This window comes from Ostrinia nubilalis, chromosome 9 (genome assembly GCF_963855985.1).
Source record: "Ostrinia nubilalis chromosome 9, ilOstNubi1.1, whole genome shotgun sequence".
Taxonomy (NCBI): domain Eukaryota; kingdom Metazoa; phylum Arthropoda; class Insecta; order Lepidoptera; family Crambidae; genus Ostrinia; species Ostrinia nubilalis.
This window is the reverse complement of record NC_087096.1, coordinates 1196330-1210389: the sequence shown is the minus strand read 5'-3', so window position 1 is coordinate 1210389 and position 14060 is coordinate 1196330. Positions and strand designations below refer to the sequence as shown.

At 37.5% G+C, this 14060-nt stretch overlaps 2 protein-coding genes across 2 annotated transcripts; both read left to right on the top strand.

The window, feature by feature from the left end:
• The first annotated feature begins 5089 nt into the window (after positions 1 to 5089).
• Positions 5090 to 8665, top strand: LOC135074361 (sucrose-6-phosphate hydrolase-like). The gene is made up of 2 exons (XM_063968620.1): positions 5090 to 5168; positions 6922 to 8665. Exon 2 carries the CDS (start codon positions 7053 to 7055, stop codon positions 8346 to 8348), a length of 1296 nt encoding a protein of 431 aa, XP_063824690.1. The 5' UTR covers positions 5090 to 5168; positions 6922 to 7052; the 3' UTR covers positions 8349 to 8665.
• Positions 8666 to 9864: 1199 nt separating this feature from the next.
• Positions 9865 to 13598, top strand: LOC135074788 (uncharacterized). Its single transcript, XM_063969169.1, has 2 exons — positions 9865 to 11404; positions 12087 to 13598. The coding sequence occupies exons 1-2, from the start codon at positions 9865 to 9867 to the stop codon at positions 13553 to 13555; spliced, it is 3009 nt and encodes a 1002-aa protein (XP_063825239.1). The 3' UTR covers positions 13556 to 13598.
• Positions 13599 to 14060: the final 462 nt, after the last annotated feature.

Below are 14060 nucleotides of genomic sequence, written 5' to 3'. Positions count from 1 at the left end.
ATTAAATAAAAATAAGATGTCTTGTATAAAATTTAGACCGAAATCTGTGACACTGATATCTTGGTCCGATGAAGTAAATAAACGTGATTCTTGATCAAGATCTGTGGTACTATGAAGATGATTGATCTGTGATGAATATCTTGGTCCTAAGAAGTAAATAACATGATTCAGTAACTGCAGGAATAAGTACGTAATGGTAACAGAAAAGGGGAATCACAATTTGCATTCTAAAGATGGCTGGACCTTGACTTCTTGATAAAAGTTCAAAGATAAGTTGGAGTAGGTATCCAGTATATTGAAAGAACTAAATGATAATGGGGCACACAAAAAAGTAAGTGTTTAAATTATGATATTGGTATTTCCCTCGATTCGATCATTAAGTACTTATGTTATCATTTGTATCGCCTTTATGAACACTACTGCCATAAAATAATGTTTTTTTTTAAAGACGTTTGAGTTTATTTTCAACAAAAGAGTGTGGAGGTGATCTAGCGACTATAAATTCCTATTCGTTCCCGCTGTTTATTGATTTGTTGACTAATCCCTTAAAAATCCCTCAGGGCTATTTTCCACATTTGCGATTTGTATATTATCAAGATCTTTAGCTGGGCAGCCAAAAAATCTTAACAGCTTGACCCTTGGTACGACTTGGTAGTAGTACCATAGGGCTTATTTTTCCCGATACTTATAGATCTCGACCCAATTTAAAAATCCACAAACGCTGCCAACAACACCGGTCCAGAGGGACTCAACACTATTGTCTGCAAAGACAAAGGTTCTATTCCTCGAGGGAGCGCGTTCGACACGCTTCCGGAAGTGTTACAAATAGAGTACATAATAACTTCGGGGATTTCCCTGATAGGGTATTTCAGGTCTAAACGTTGAAACACTAAAGTGGTTTAGAAGTAGATTTAGCTCTCCAGCTAAACATTTATTCATCAAACTCTCTTAGCTATGGTAGTTTTTTCATTCATCATCATCATCATTTCAGCCTTAACCCAATGCTTTACATTTTGATCGAGTGGTAGCGGTCTGCGTCCAGCGCTTCCCTGCTACCTTTTATGATGTAGTCGGTCCACCTTGTGGGTGGACGTCCCACGCTGCGTTTTTCGGTACGCAGCCTCCATTCCAGAATCTTGCTGCCCCATCGGCCGTTAGTTCTGCGTACCTACTATGTGCCCTGCCCATTGCCACTTCAGCTTGCTAATCTGTTGGGCTATGTCAGCGACTTTAGTTCATAGACATTTTGTCATATTCATAGACAAAAGTAAGTTTTTGAGCAGAACCACAGATAATTTGCAGAACCAAGGAAGTTACACAACAAAAAGTCTTCGAAAAGTCCGACTCCAACAGACATATTTTACAAGATAGCGAGCATTTTATCTACTATTATCAAACATAGATAAAATATATAGATATCCACTTCAGATCAAGATCAAGGACAAGTAATACAATGGAATGATAACTCAAAGGAATATTGTATACCTAGACGACTTCACGTCAAGCTTTACACTGCGATATCTTATTTAATTGTAATAGGTAATATTTTGGAACAAAAATCTAAACTTACTTTGATATTTTTACTTTGTTAAGTCTAATGAGCCACTCATTGATACTCAGCCACCTGATTCCGGAATGTCCACTAATATAAGTGCATGGTGATAACATAGAAGTCTATGGTTAGAGAGTTGAACTATCCCAGATCCAGAGGTCCTGGGTTCACTTCCTGGACAGCAAAAGCTGGCTGGACAAGTAAATTGAAAAACCTCTGCAATCTGGTAAAACGCGTGTATGTTTATTATATAGAAAACTTAACACTTCCATTTGGAGTCTTATAATTACTGTAAGCCAAGGCGCAGACCACCGAGTTTTAGTTGGCCGATAGTTGGGTCGCGCTGTTAATCAGTACGGAGTACGGACATGTGTATGAAAGTGCGCACATTACACCGATTTGGTATCGATCGATTCTTCATACAATGGGAATCAGGGCCAACTATCGGCCAACTAAAAGTCGATGGCCTGCGCCTAGGCTAAATATAAATGTTAAGTCAAATGGCATGCTCTTCACTAGCTTAGACAGTTTGATTAAATTTTACATTATAGAAAATTAAAATTAATCGAAATATTCCAGAAAAAAGGCGGGTTTTTTTCTGTATCTTTGAGCGAATTTTAATAAGAATCCATCAATATGGCAGCCTTGGCCAATTCCCGAGCATGATTGTTAGATCTCCATTACAAATTCATCTACAAACGAAAGATTTATTAAAACGCTCCGAGAAATGATAAATGGGAGCTTTGGCGTTTTATTTGAAATTTCATACTCACTAACTTCATTTTATAGAAGTGTATTTTAGCCATTTTTTGGCTTCAGCTATTATTAATATTATAATAATAAGGAGCAAACTTTTTAATCGTTTGTATTATATACTTGTATTGCATTAGCTCTGAAACTAGTAGGTATTGGACCGATTTCATAAATTCAATGTCGTAAATGCAATACGAAGTTTGCATCTCAATAGGACTGGTAAGACAACAGTCTATCGTGTGTAAGATTTTAAACTTTGGCGTTCCATTTCAACTAAATTAGTAAGATACGGGTCTTAACGCGACGTTTATTAATAATTGTAACTCATTAATAAACGTCGCGTTAAAACCCGTGTCTTGTAGTCTATCGTGTGATCGAATGGATCGGTATTTTGGGGGCACTGTAAACGGGATGTTCATGTTAGTTAGCAATAAATTACCACAAACTGTTGTAGAATTGCCCATTCATAAATTTAAAGCACATATCAAAAGCACCTTAATGAAAAAGGGCTACTATAAAGTTGATGATTATATAAAAGATAAAAATGTTTGGAATGTTTAACTACCTAGCTCGCATCAATACTTATGACTAGAGATGAAACGGATATCCGGTAACTATCCGGTAGGCCGGATATCCGGCCTAAATTTACTATCCGGCCGGATACCGGATAGTAACTCACTATCCGGCCGGATACCGGATATTAAAAAACCGGCCAAGTGCGAGTCGGACTCGCTCACCGAGGGTTCCGTACAAACCTGCAAGGTTTACAAAGTTCGTTCATTACGACAATCGAGTCATAACTATGGTATTTTTATTGCAAAATGAAATTCATAAGTTTATATTTATTAAAAAATATATATTTTGTAATGTAACTAAAAATTTAAGGTTTTCGGAATTTTTCCTTCATGTGTGCTATAAAACGTTGCTTCATGCCAAATTTCAAGATTCTAGGTCGACTGGAAGTACCCTTTAGGTTTTGATTCCCTTGCGAGTACTTGCGAGTTTCAAAATATGCAGCTTAAATTGCTGTTTCTTTTGATTGCGTTGACATAGAAGTTTGATTTTGTTACAACTTAAAGGTATTATAGACCTGAGTATTTGGTATGAATTTCAATTTAATACCTCTACGCGTTTATGAGGAAATGGGTAGTAAGTTTAAAATTATTAAAAAAAAATATATTATGTGATGTAACTAAAAATTTATAGTTTTCGTAATTTTTCCTTTATCTATGCTATAAGACGTTGCTTCGTACCAAATTTCAAGATTCTGAGTTCACGGGAAGCACCCTGTAGGTTTTGATTCCCTTGCAAGTGTCGAAAATTTGCGGCATAAACGGCTGTATCTTTTGATTGCGTTGGCTTAGAAGTTTGATTTTTTCACAGCTTCAAGGGACAGTAGACCTGAGTAATTGATATAAATTTCAGCTTCATACCTCCACGCGTTCCTGAGAAAAAGGGTCTTGACAGACGGACGGACGGACAACAAAGTGATCCTATAAGGGTTCCGTTTTTTCCTTTTGAGGTACGGAACCCTAAAAACTACGATAATTTCCTAGTAATAAAATGAAATACATTAATCTTTGAGGTAAACATCAATAAAATGGCCTATAATAATGACGGCTATAGAATAAAAAGTTACAAAAAGGCATATCAAGGCCTTTAAAAAAACTAATTTCTTTTGCTGGGCTATTCACTCTAATGACGAATACATAAATAGTAAATATCTGTTAAGTCGAAATATTGCCAAATAAAATAGGCGATCTTTTTTTCACTGATGGTCTGATGTCATGATGCAGTTCAGTCAGATTATGCAGTAAGTAATTTAATTTTTGCTATTCGATCACCTACTCACGATGGCAACCGAAATCGCCCGAATTGATCTGCCCCCTAGACAAGTGGCAAAATCTGACATTCTATTCAGAAAAGTGTGACTAGTCTACTTGCTCTAAAAAAAAATACATTATTGATTTAATATTCAACAAATTGTTTTGTTTGAAACCGAACTCCGGCAATTTCAGCCGCAGATTTAAAAAAAAAGTACTAATAGACCCACTGATCGCTTTCGAACATGCAACGAGACAATGGGTCAACTATCCGGCCGCCGGATATCCGGCTATCCGGCCTAGCAGCTGGCCGGATATCCGGTATCCGGTATCCGGCCAAACAACTATCCGTTTCATCTCTACTTATGACTATAATTTGTATATTTTAAAGACTGTAAACCCTTGAAAAGGAGGCTGACAATAGTGTTTGAGTTTCTTGCGCTGCTTCTTCTCAGCACTGGCCCATTTATTGTCCCGAAGCAGTGGTAGGGTTAATATTGGGACGTGTAAAAGTGCTTTTGAAAAGCCTATTTGCAAAAATAAATGAGTTTTATGAGTTTTAGTATTAAAACCTACCTATACCTACTATAAGCGGGATCCTTTCAAAACCAGTTCTTGCAAAAAACGGGATGCTTCAGTGGGAATAAGCCCTTAGTATTAAAACGGGATCCTGCAAAAAACGGGATGTTCCGTGGAAACAAGCAAGTCGTCTGACATTGAATCATATTCCAAACAAACAGATAATGTCTGGTTTTGTCTAGCTGTCCTGACACCCCATATTTTCTGGTTTCCACATCTTGAAGGCATATCAGATTGATCGCCGGCGCTATCAGTCGCCTGTCACTCACAGAAATTGTTCCTACGGTGAATTATCGTTATCGGGCTTTTGATTAAAATCAAATAAGATTTTGGAGAATACCATTCACACACTTCAAAGGGGACGAATTTTGTGTAGATTGCTGTTTTGAAACGCTATTTATGAAAATAAGATATTATACAGTTTGTTTCTACAAATCTATTTGGGGTTGGAATTTAATAAGGTATTATTTGTGTTAAGGTTAATTAATTAATTAATTAGTTAATTAATTATTTTTGCGATGAGACCAACATAAATTATGTTTCATTCAAGTCAAAGTCAAAATTTCTTTATTTGTTTAGACTAATAAATAGTTCTTACAAATCGTCATATGCTCTTAAGGAGCCTCTACATGTCTCATAATCTTTTTACCCTACCAGCGCTTCGAGACCAACATTTGGCAAGTGCTGAGAAGAAGCGCCGAAACAAACTCAGTCACCACTGTCTGCCGGTTAATATAAATAAATAGAAATAGTAGTAGTAGGTACATTCGATTCAGGAGCAGTTCACTGAATTTACCATGCATTCTTGTATGGTGTATCATAAGAATGGGTATACAAGATTGCGTGGTATATTAAACAAGGTAGTGACGTGCTAATATCTAGACTTACATATTAAGGTACTAGTAGAAATGACTCGCATACATAAATTTGAATAACTTGGATTGACCAGTCCCCGAAAGCAGCGCCTGTTCACAGACATGACGAGTGAACCAGCCATCGCTTCACTCGACCATATTAGAGGGAATGTAACGACCCGCCTCACTACGCCACCACCCCAGAGACATTTTAGTGAGAATGACAGTGCCAAGTTATCTCTTTAAAAAAAAAACTAATAATAAAGCTAAGTAACAGTCCAGATTGAGAAGCATGACACTATAACATTTGAGAAATTATTATTAGTTTATACAATATTACTTTTCATTTTAATTCTTTTTAGTGCGAGCATGAGAGGACCATAATCCTACTCCCAGGATGACTTATCATTAAGAAAATCTCGAGTTGTATAATAGGCTTTTTAAGCATGTGATCTTTAACTATACCTTTAAATTTATTATACGGTAGCTCTTTATATTTATCAGGGACTTTGTTATAAAAATGGATACCTTGTCCCATAAAAGTGGCAAACACTTTATTAAGTCTAAAAGCGGGTATAGCCAATTTATTTTTATTTCTAGTGTTAATTTGGTGAATAGTTATCACTTTTCTTTTTGAATTCGTTAATATTTTGTTGAATAAATAGAATACAGTTTAAGATGTATTGTGAAGCGGCCGTGAGAATGCCAATTTCTTTAAACAATTCTCTAAGGGACGCTCTTGCTTTCATTTTATACAAGTATCTTATCGCACGTTTTTGCAAAATAAATATTGTTTCAAAATCTGCAGCTTTGCCCCATAGCATGATTCCATATGACATTAGGCTATGAAAGTAGCTAAAGTAGACTAAGCGAGCTGTTGAAACATCGGTTAATGACCGTATCCTTTTTATTGCATTTCAGTAGATAGAAAGGATAAAATCCTAAGTTAAAAATGATTTTTGTTTCAATATAATTTTTGTCTTTGATGAATATAGTAAATACGTGTGTGACATTCAAATGTTTCTATTTGTAATTTCTTTGTTTGATTTAAGTATGTGAATGTATGTTAAAAATGTAAAAAAAACTTATTTTCCTGGAGAAATCTCCTTCGTTTTGAAGTTTCATGAATTATGTAGTAGTTATTTGTAGACATTTTATGATAATAACCTAACAGGTAATCACGTTGATTGGAGTGCTACTTTATAGGGGACTAAACAAAACCCTTAAAACAATACCTTATCAACTTCACATTAAAATATCTAGATAATTAATTCCATATAAATGACTGAGCAGCTTCAATTATTTCGATTAACGTCCACCATGGCGTTTTTACATCAACTTGTAATTCTGATAATTGCAGTCGCCGTCTCTTTACAATCACCCAAAGGGAGAACCAGCAAAAGTAAGCTTGCAGATTACATAGCTCATAAGAGAGAAGAGATCAATCAGCGGTACAAGCTTCTCTACCACGTCACTCCACCAGTGGGGTGGATGAACGATCCCAATGGGTTCTCCTTCTACAAAGGCGAATATCACATCTTCTACCAATTTTACCCTTACGACAGCGTGTGGGGACCAATGCACTGGGGTCACTCTACAAGTCAGAACCTGGTCGACTGGAAGGAGCAACCAACCGCTTTGATTCCAGGAATAGAACAATGCTTCTCAGGCAGCGGCGTGGTCGACGGAGACCAGCTTGTGCTCATGTACACGGGCCACGAAGATAGAAATACTCCACCCTACTACAGGGAAACTCAATACCTGGCTTTCAGTAACGATGGTGTCAATTTCGAAAAATACGAAGGTAACCCAGTCCTCTTGCCAAGTGGATCTCCAGATTTTCGTGACCCTAAAGTGTGGAGACATGGAGACCATTGGTATGTAGTTCTTGGGAGTAAAAGTGACGATTTACAAAGAGGTAGGGTACTTCTTTACCGGTCAACAGACTTGAAGAACTGGGATTTTTTGTCAGTTATTGGAGAATCAGACGGAACATTGGGATACATGTGGGAATGTCCAGACTTTTTCGAGCTAGACGGGAAATATATTTTACTTATGTCACCACAGGGAATGGAACCTCAGGGTGATAGATACAAGAATACCTTCCAAACAGGCTACATCATTGGCAATTTTAATTATGAGACTTTTGAATTCGTGCCCGAAGTTGGGTTCCAGGAGATCGATTATGGCCATGACTTTTATGCGACACAGACAATAGGTAACGATGGTAAAAGATACGTGGTTGGATGGTTTGGAATGTGGGAGGTTCCTCACCCGGAAGCGGCTGATGGCTGGGCGGGCGCTATGACCATCATTAGGGAGCTGAAACTCGTCGGAGACAGAATCATTCAGACACCTGTCGAAGGTATGATTAATTTGAGAGAACAAGGTAATATAATTTCATTGGCCCCCTATAATGTTGTAGAATTTGAGAAGACAGCCGAAATTATAGTAAATCCAGATTTGAATCAAGCGATTGAACTTCAAGTAGAAGGAAAATATGGTGGTGGAGGAAAGATTTGGCTGAAATGGGATCCTGCAGTTAGAAAAGTCATCATAGACCGTGGCTCCTATGATATTCGTCAAGTGGAATGGGCTCCGATAGGTTCTCATTCTTGGAGGATTTTCCTGGACGCCAGTTCCGTAGAGTTGTTCTGTGGTGAAGGTGAAGCGGTGTTCAGCAGTCGGGTGTACCCTGATGGCGATTGGAAAGTGACAAACCTAAGTCCGCAGACATTGGATATTGAAACTTATCATTTAAGGAAAAGTATTACAGAACTAAATTAAGTGGGGTGGGTAATAGAGTCTAAAGTTTTTCTATGGTTATTCATTAGGTTGATATCACTGTTTTTGTTTTGCTTTATTTAACTTGGATTTATTATCTTACAGGAGTATTTTGACTTCTAAATTGATTTGTATTAAGTAATTGCAGATAAAATTGTATTGTAGGTAGGTAGATTTGGAATCGAAGCTGCGTCTCTGGCAAATTCGGGTCACATAATATACGAGTACCTAATTATATACGTTACATTTAAGTGTTCATATAGTTCATGTATGTCACAATGTTCAAAATGTAGGTAATAACTTTAAACATTTTGTGTGAAAAATAAAGCATTATTATTAATCCCATATTTTTTTATTCACCTTTTAGAAATATCCTACTTCATCAGTATTTTACATATCCGGATTTCAATGTGTTGCAGTCAAGAACAGATGCTGTATATGAACACAAAAATTGGGTGACAGGTATTCAAAATTACAGCCTTTTGTTATCGTTATAGGCACTACTTCTTTGAAAGACGTTATGATAACTGCATTAAAATTTGCTGTTCGTAAAGTTCCAATCCTTGCAATAGATAGACGATAGAAAGAGGTCATGATACTTTATAGCTTATTCTGAGATGTTTGTCCGTGGAATTTATGTGTATTACAAATGGCAAAATCACTAAGGCTGGGTTGCACCATCTTACTTTAACTTTGACAAACGTCAAAAATCTGTCAAACTCCATACAAAAAGCACCGGTTATCGTTATAGTTACGGTCAAAGTGGTGCCACTCAGCCTTAATTATCAGATTTTTTGTACTGTAACGTCAAGTATATTCTTAAACGTACGTAGTCATCTGTCTTATAATTAAGTTACGTAGAGGTATATCTAGTTTTGCTAGTGTAACAAAGTGATTAGTGATAATTTAAACTCCTGTAGGATTATATTTTTATGACAGGTCAGTAAAATATTATTCTAAAATATATTTATAATGACGAAAACCAAAACCCACTTCAGCCCAAGACGTTTAAGTAGGTACTTAATATTTTATCAAAGGAATATTTTGAATAATTTACACTTATGAAGAGTTCGATACCTACTTGACACTTCAAATTAAAGTTGGTATCTCCGCTAAATGGGTTCCACTAACACAGACCACTCATTTTGTTCAATTATCATAAACAAAGTCAAAAATGTATTTTATTTTTTAGAGTATTACTACTTGTATTACAAATCGTCATTTCTGTATTGAAAAAACTGAACTGAATAAGAATGACAACTTAACTTTCCTTCCTGAACATACATAATAATATTATTTCGTTACCAGTCTTCACGAGTTTCTAAAAATGGTCATTTAATGAATAGCTCAACAAATAAGCAAATCACGTTGAAATGAGTTAACTACTTGACTAGCTACTTAAAGGGAACTAAACAGAACTCTTAACGATATCTTATCATCTTCACATTAACATCTTCAGATAATTTTATTGTCCATATAAATGATTGGGCTGCTTCAATTAGGCTGATTAATTTCCATCATGGCGGTTCTCCATCAACTAGTTTTGGTTCTGTTAATCGCAGTCACCGTCTCATCAAAAACGTCTAAAGAGACTAATAAGACTGAGCTTGCACAATACATAGCTGATAAGAGAGAAACCATCAACCAACGCTACAAGCTTCTCTACCACGTCACTCCACCAGTGGGGTGGATGAACGACCCAAATGGATTCTCTTTCTACAAAGGCGAATATCACCTCTTCTACCAGTTTTACCCTTACGACAGCGTGTGGGGGGCGATGCACTGGGGCCACTCATCAAGCCCTAACCTGGTCGACTGGAAGGAGCAACCGACCGCTTTGATTCCAGGAATAGAACAATGCTTCTCAGGCAGTGGCGTGGTCGACGGAGATCAGCTTGTGCTCATGTACACAGGCCACGAAAAAATAAACGAATCCATCTACAATGAAACCCAATACTTGGCTTTCAGCACTGATGGTGTCAATTTCGAAAAATATGAAGGGAACCCAGTCCTCACAACAAGTGAATCTCCAGACTTTCGTGATCCTAAAGTGTGGAAGCATGAAGATCATTGGTACGTAGTTCTTGGGAGTAAGACTGACGATTTGCAAAGAGGAAGGGTACTCCTTTACCGATCAACGGACTTGAAGAACTGGGAATTTTTGTCAGTTATCGGGGAATCAAACGGCACTTTGGGTTACATGTGGGAATGTCCAGACTTTTTCGAGCTAGACGGGAAATATATTTTACTTATGTCACCACAGGGAATGGAACCTCAGGGTGATAGATACAAGAATACCTTCCAAACAGGCTACATCATAGGCAGTTTTAACTATACTACTTTTGAATTTGTGCCTGAAGTTGAATTTCAGGAGATAGATTTTGGCCATGACTTTTACGCGGCGCAAACTATAGATAATGGTGGTAAAAGATACATGGTTGGATGGTTCGGAATGTGGGAAGTTCCACATCCAGAAGCCGTTGATGGTTGGGCTGGTGCTATGACAATTATTAGGGAGCTGAAACTCGTTGGAGATAAAATTATTCAGATACCAGTCGAAGCAATGGTGACGTTGAGAGAACAAGGAACTACAACGTCATGGGCACCTAATGCGACAATAGAATTTCAGAAAACAGGTGAGATTATAGTTAATGGAACTTTGAACCAAACTATTGAACTGCTCATCGAAGGGAAAGATGGTGGTGAAAAAGCTTGGTTGACCTGGGACCCTGTAGTTGGGAAAGTGATTGTGGACCGAGGTTCCAAATCCAATGATACTCGTCAAGTGGAATGGGCTCCGATAAGTTCCCATTCCTGGAGGATCTTCCTGGATGCCAGTTCCTTGGAATTGTTCTGTGGTGAAGGTGAAGTGGTGTTCAGCAGTCGGGTGTACCCTGATGGCGATTGGAAAATGACAAACTTGAGTCCACACACGTTGGAAATTGAAACTTATCATTTAAAGAAAAGTATCACGGGATTGTCGACTGGGGCGGGTAGTAGAGTTTTGAGCGGCTATGTGAGTTCAATCTGCTTACTATTTTTAATTAATTTACTTAATTGACCCACTTTGATGTAACAGAGTAGGTCATAGTACAATTTTGTAAAAGAGCAACACTTTAACCGTCTTACTAATAAAAAGTTAATCTTGTTTAAAATAACTTTTCCATACAAAACGTTACTTTAAAGACGGATTCAACGGGCGTATAACTTTTATTAGTTAGGGAGTAAATGTTTTACTAAATTCAAATACAAAATAAAAATAATGGCAGGGCTGTTTAAATAATAGTAATATTTCTGTGAACGTTACTTTGTTATTTAATGGACTTTCTTTTGATGTATGTAAATTAATGTGTAATGGAATCCATCCTAGAGGTTCGATTTGAAATATTATTATTGCTTTTATTATGAATGTTAGTTGCTATTGTAAAGGTAGATTTTTTTTGTTACAACAAAAAGAAAATAAATAATTATAGTTTTATATAAATCATTGATAAATTATATTTTCCACATCACAATAAATAATTATACCCTTGCTTTATTGATTTCTTTGTTTTAATTTACGTGTGTTAGTATACTATAACAGTAACATTGCTCAACATATAAAAATATAAAAAATACCCCCAATGCTATCTATTGTATCTAAACAAAACTCTTCAGAAATATCTTATCACCGCGATCAGCAAATACAGATAACTGCTCATATAAAAGAGTCTCATCTCAGAATCGATACATAATCTTAAGTCATGGCATTATTACACCAGCTTGTGGTATCTTTTTATGTGATAGCAGCAGTGACGTCAAAGTCGTTTCGTCAACATGACTCAGTTCTAGAAGTTGAAGAGTACATAGCCAATAAGAAAGCAGACATCAATCCTCGGTACAGACTTCACTACCATGTCTCTCCACCAGTTGGATGGATGAACGATCCTAATGGCTTCTCTTTCTACAAAGGCGAATACCACCTCTTCTACCAGTTTTACCCATACGACAGTGTGTGGGGACCAATGCACTGGGGACACGTATCTAGCCCCAATCTGGTCGAGTGGCAACAACTACCTACGGCTCTGATCCCAGAACAAGAAATGTGCTTCTCAGGCAGCGGGGTGGTTGACGGAGGCCAGCTAGTGCTTATGTACACCGGTCGTATAAACCTAGACGTTGAGCCCTTTTACAACGAAACCCAATATTTGGCTTACAGCGACGATGGTGTTAACTTCCAGAAATATGAAGGGAACCCAGTGCTCCCGGCAGCGCCGAATGGATCTCCAGATTTCCGCGACCCAAAAGTGTGGAAGTATGAAGACCACTGGTATGTTGTGATTGGCAGCAAGACTGATGATGAAAGGGGAAGAGTTCTTCTCTATAGATCACCAGATTTAAAGACTTGGGAGTTTCTATCAATCATCGGAGAATCGCAGGGTGACATGGGTTACATGTGGGAGTGCCCAGACTTCTTCGAACTAGACGGAAAATTCATTCTCCTCATGTCCCCCCAAGGAATAGAACCTCAAGGGGATCGGTACAAAAATACCCATCAAACTGGTTACATAATCGGCAGCTTCAACTACGAGACGTTTGAGTTCGTACCAGAGGTTGAATTCCAAGAAATTGATTTTGGACACGACTTTTACGCTACACAATCAATGGAAAAGGACGGGAAAAGGTATGTTATTGGATGGTTCGGTATGTGGGATGTTCCTTTCCCTGAAGATGTAGACGGCTGGGCTGGTACAATGACTATTGTCAGGGAACTGAATCTAGTAGGAGATCGTGTGATAATGAAGCCAATTGACGAGATGGTGATTTTGAGAGAACAGAATCTAATTACTGGAGCATTGGAACCTAATTCTGTCGTAGAATTTGAGAAGACAGGTGAAATTATCGTGAATGGAGATTTGAGTGAGAACATTGAATTGTTGATTGAGGGCAGCAACGGTGGTGGAAAGGCTTGGGTAAGATGGGATGCTGGAGAGGGCAAAGTAATCGTGGATAGAGGATCTAATGACGTGCGCCAGGTGGAATGGGAACCTATTAAATCTCACTCTTGGAGAATTTTCTTGGATGCTAGTTCTCTGGAGTTGTTCTGTGGTGAAGGTGAAGTGGTGTTCAGCAGTCGGGTGTACCCTGACGGCGATTGGAGGGTGACCAACCTGAGCCCACAGACTTTAGATATTGAAGCTTACCATTTGAGGAGAAGTGTTCCTGAATAAGTTATACTGATAAGATTTAAGATAATAAATACTTAAATGTAAACTGTTATATTTTTTAATTTTGAAATATTATCCCAATGACAAATCTAGTTTTTTTATAATGATAAATGAGACGTTCTTAAGGTAGGTAGATTAGGTACTATTTTTTCACATACCTATCCCTAACCCTTGAACTATATTTTAGCCAATATGAATGAGTGTAAAAATATGTTGTTATGCAGCTGCACAAATATTTGCACCCAGCAGGATTTGAACCCGGAATTTCATTGTATTCCATTATGCAAACTGCCAGGCGGCTGCCAACTATAGACATTAGTACCGAGTAAGGCTATTTTTCATCCCACATTAATATTCAGATCAATTACTGTACTGACCCCTCGACGTACATTTGCTAAGCCTAGGTCTCTAGTATTGTAGACCTAACTCACAATGTAGTTAGTCACAGTAGTGCCTTAGGTATTTATAGCAGTTTGTCCCCAAATGACTGAATCACCAATTTCAGGGA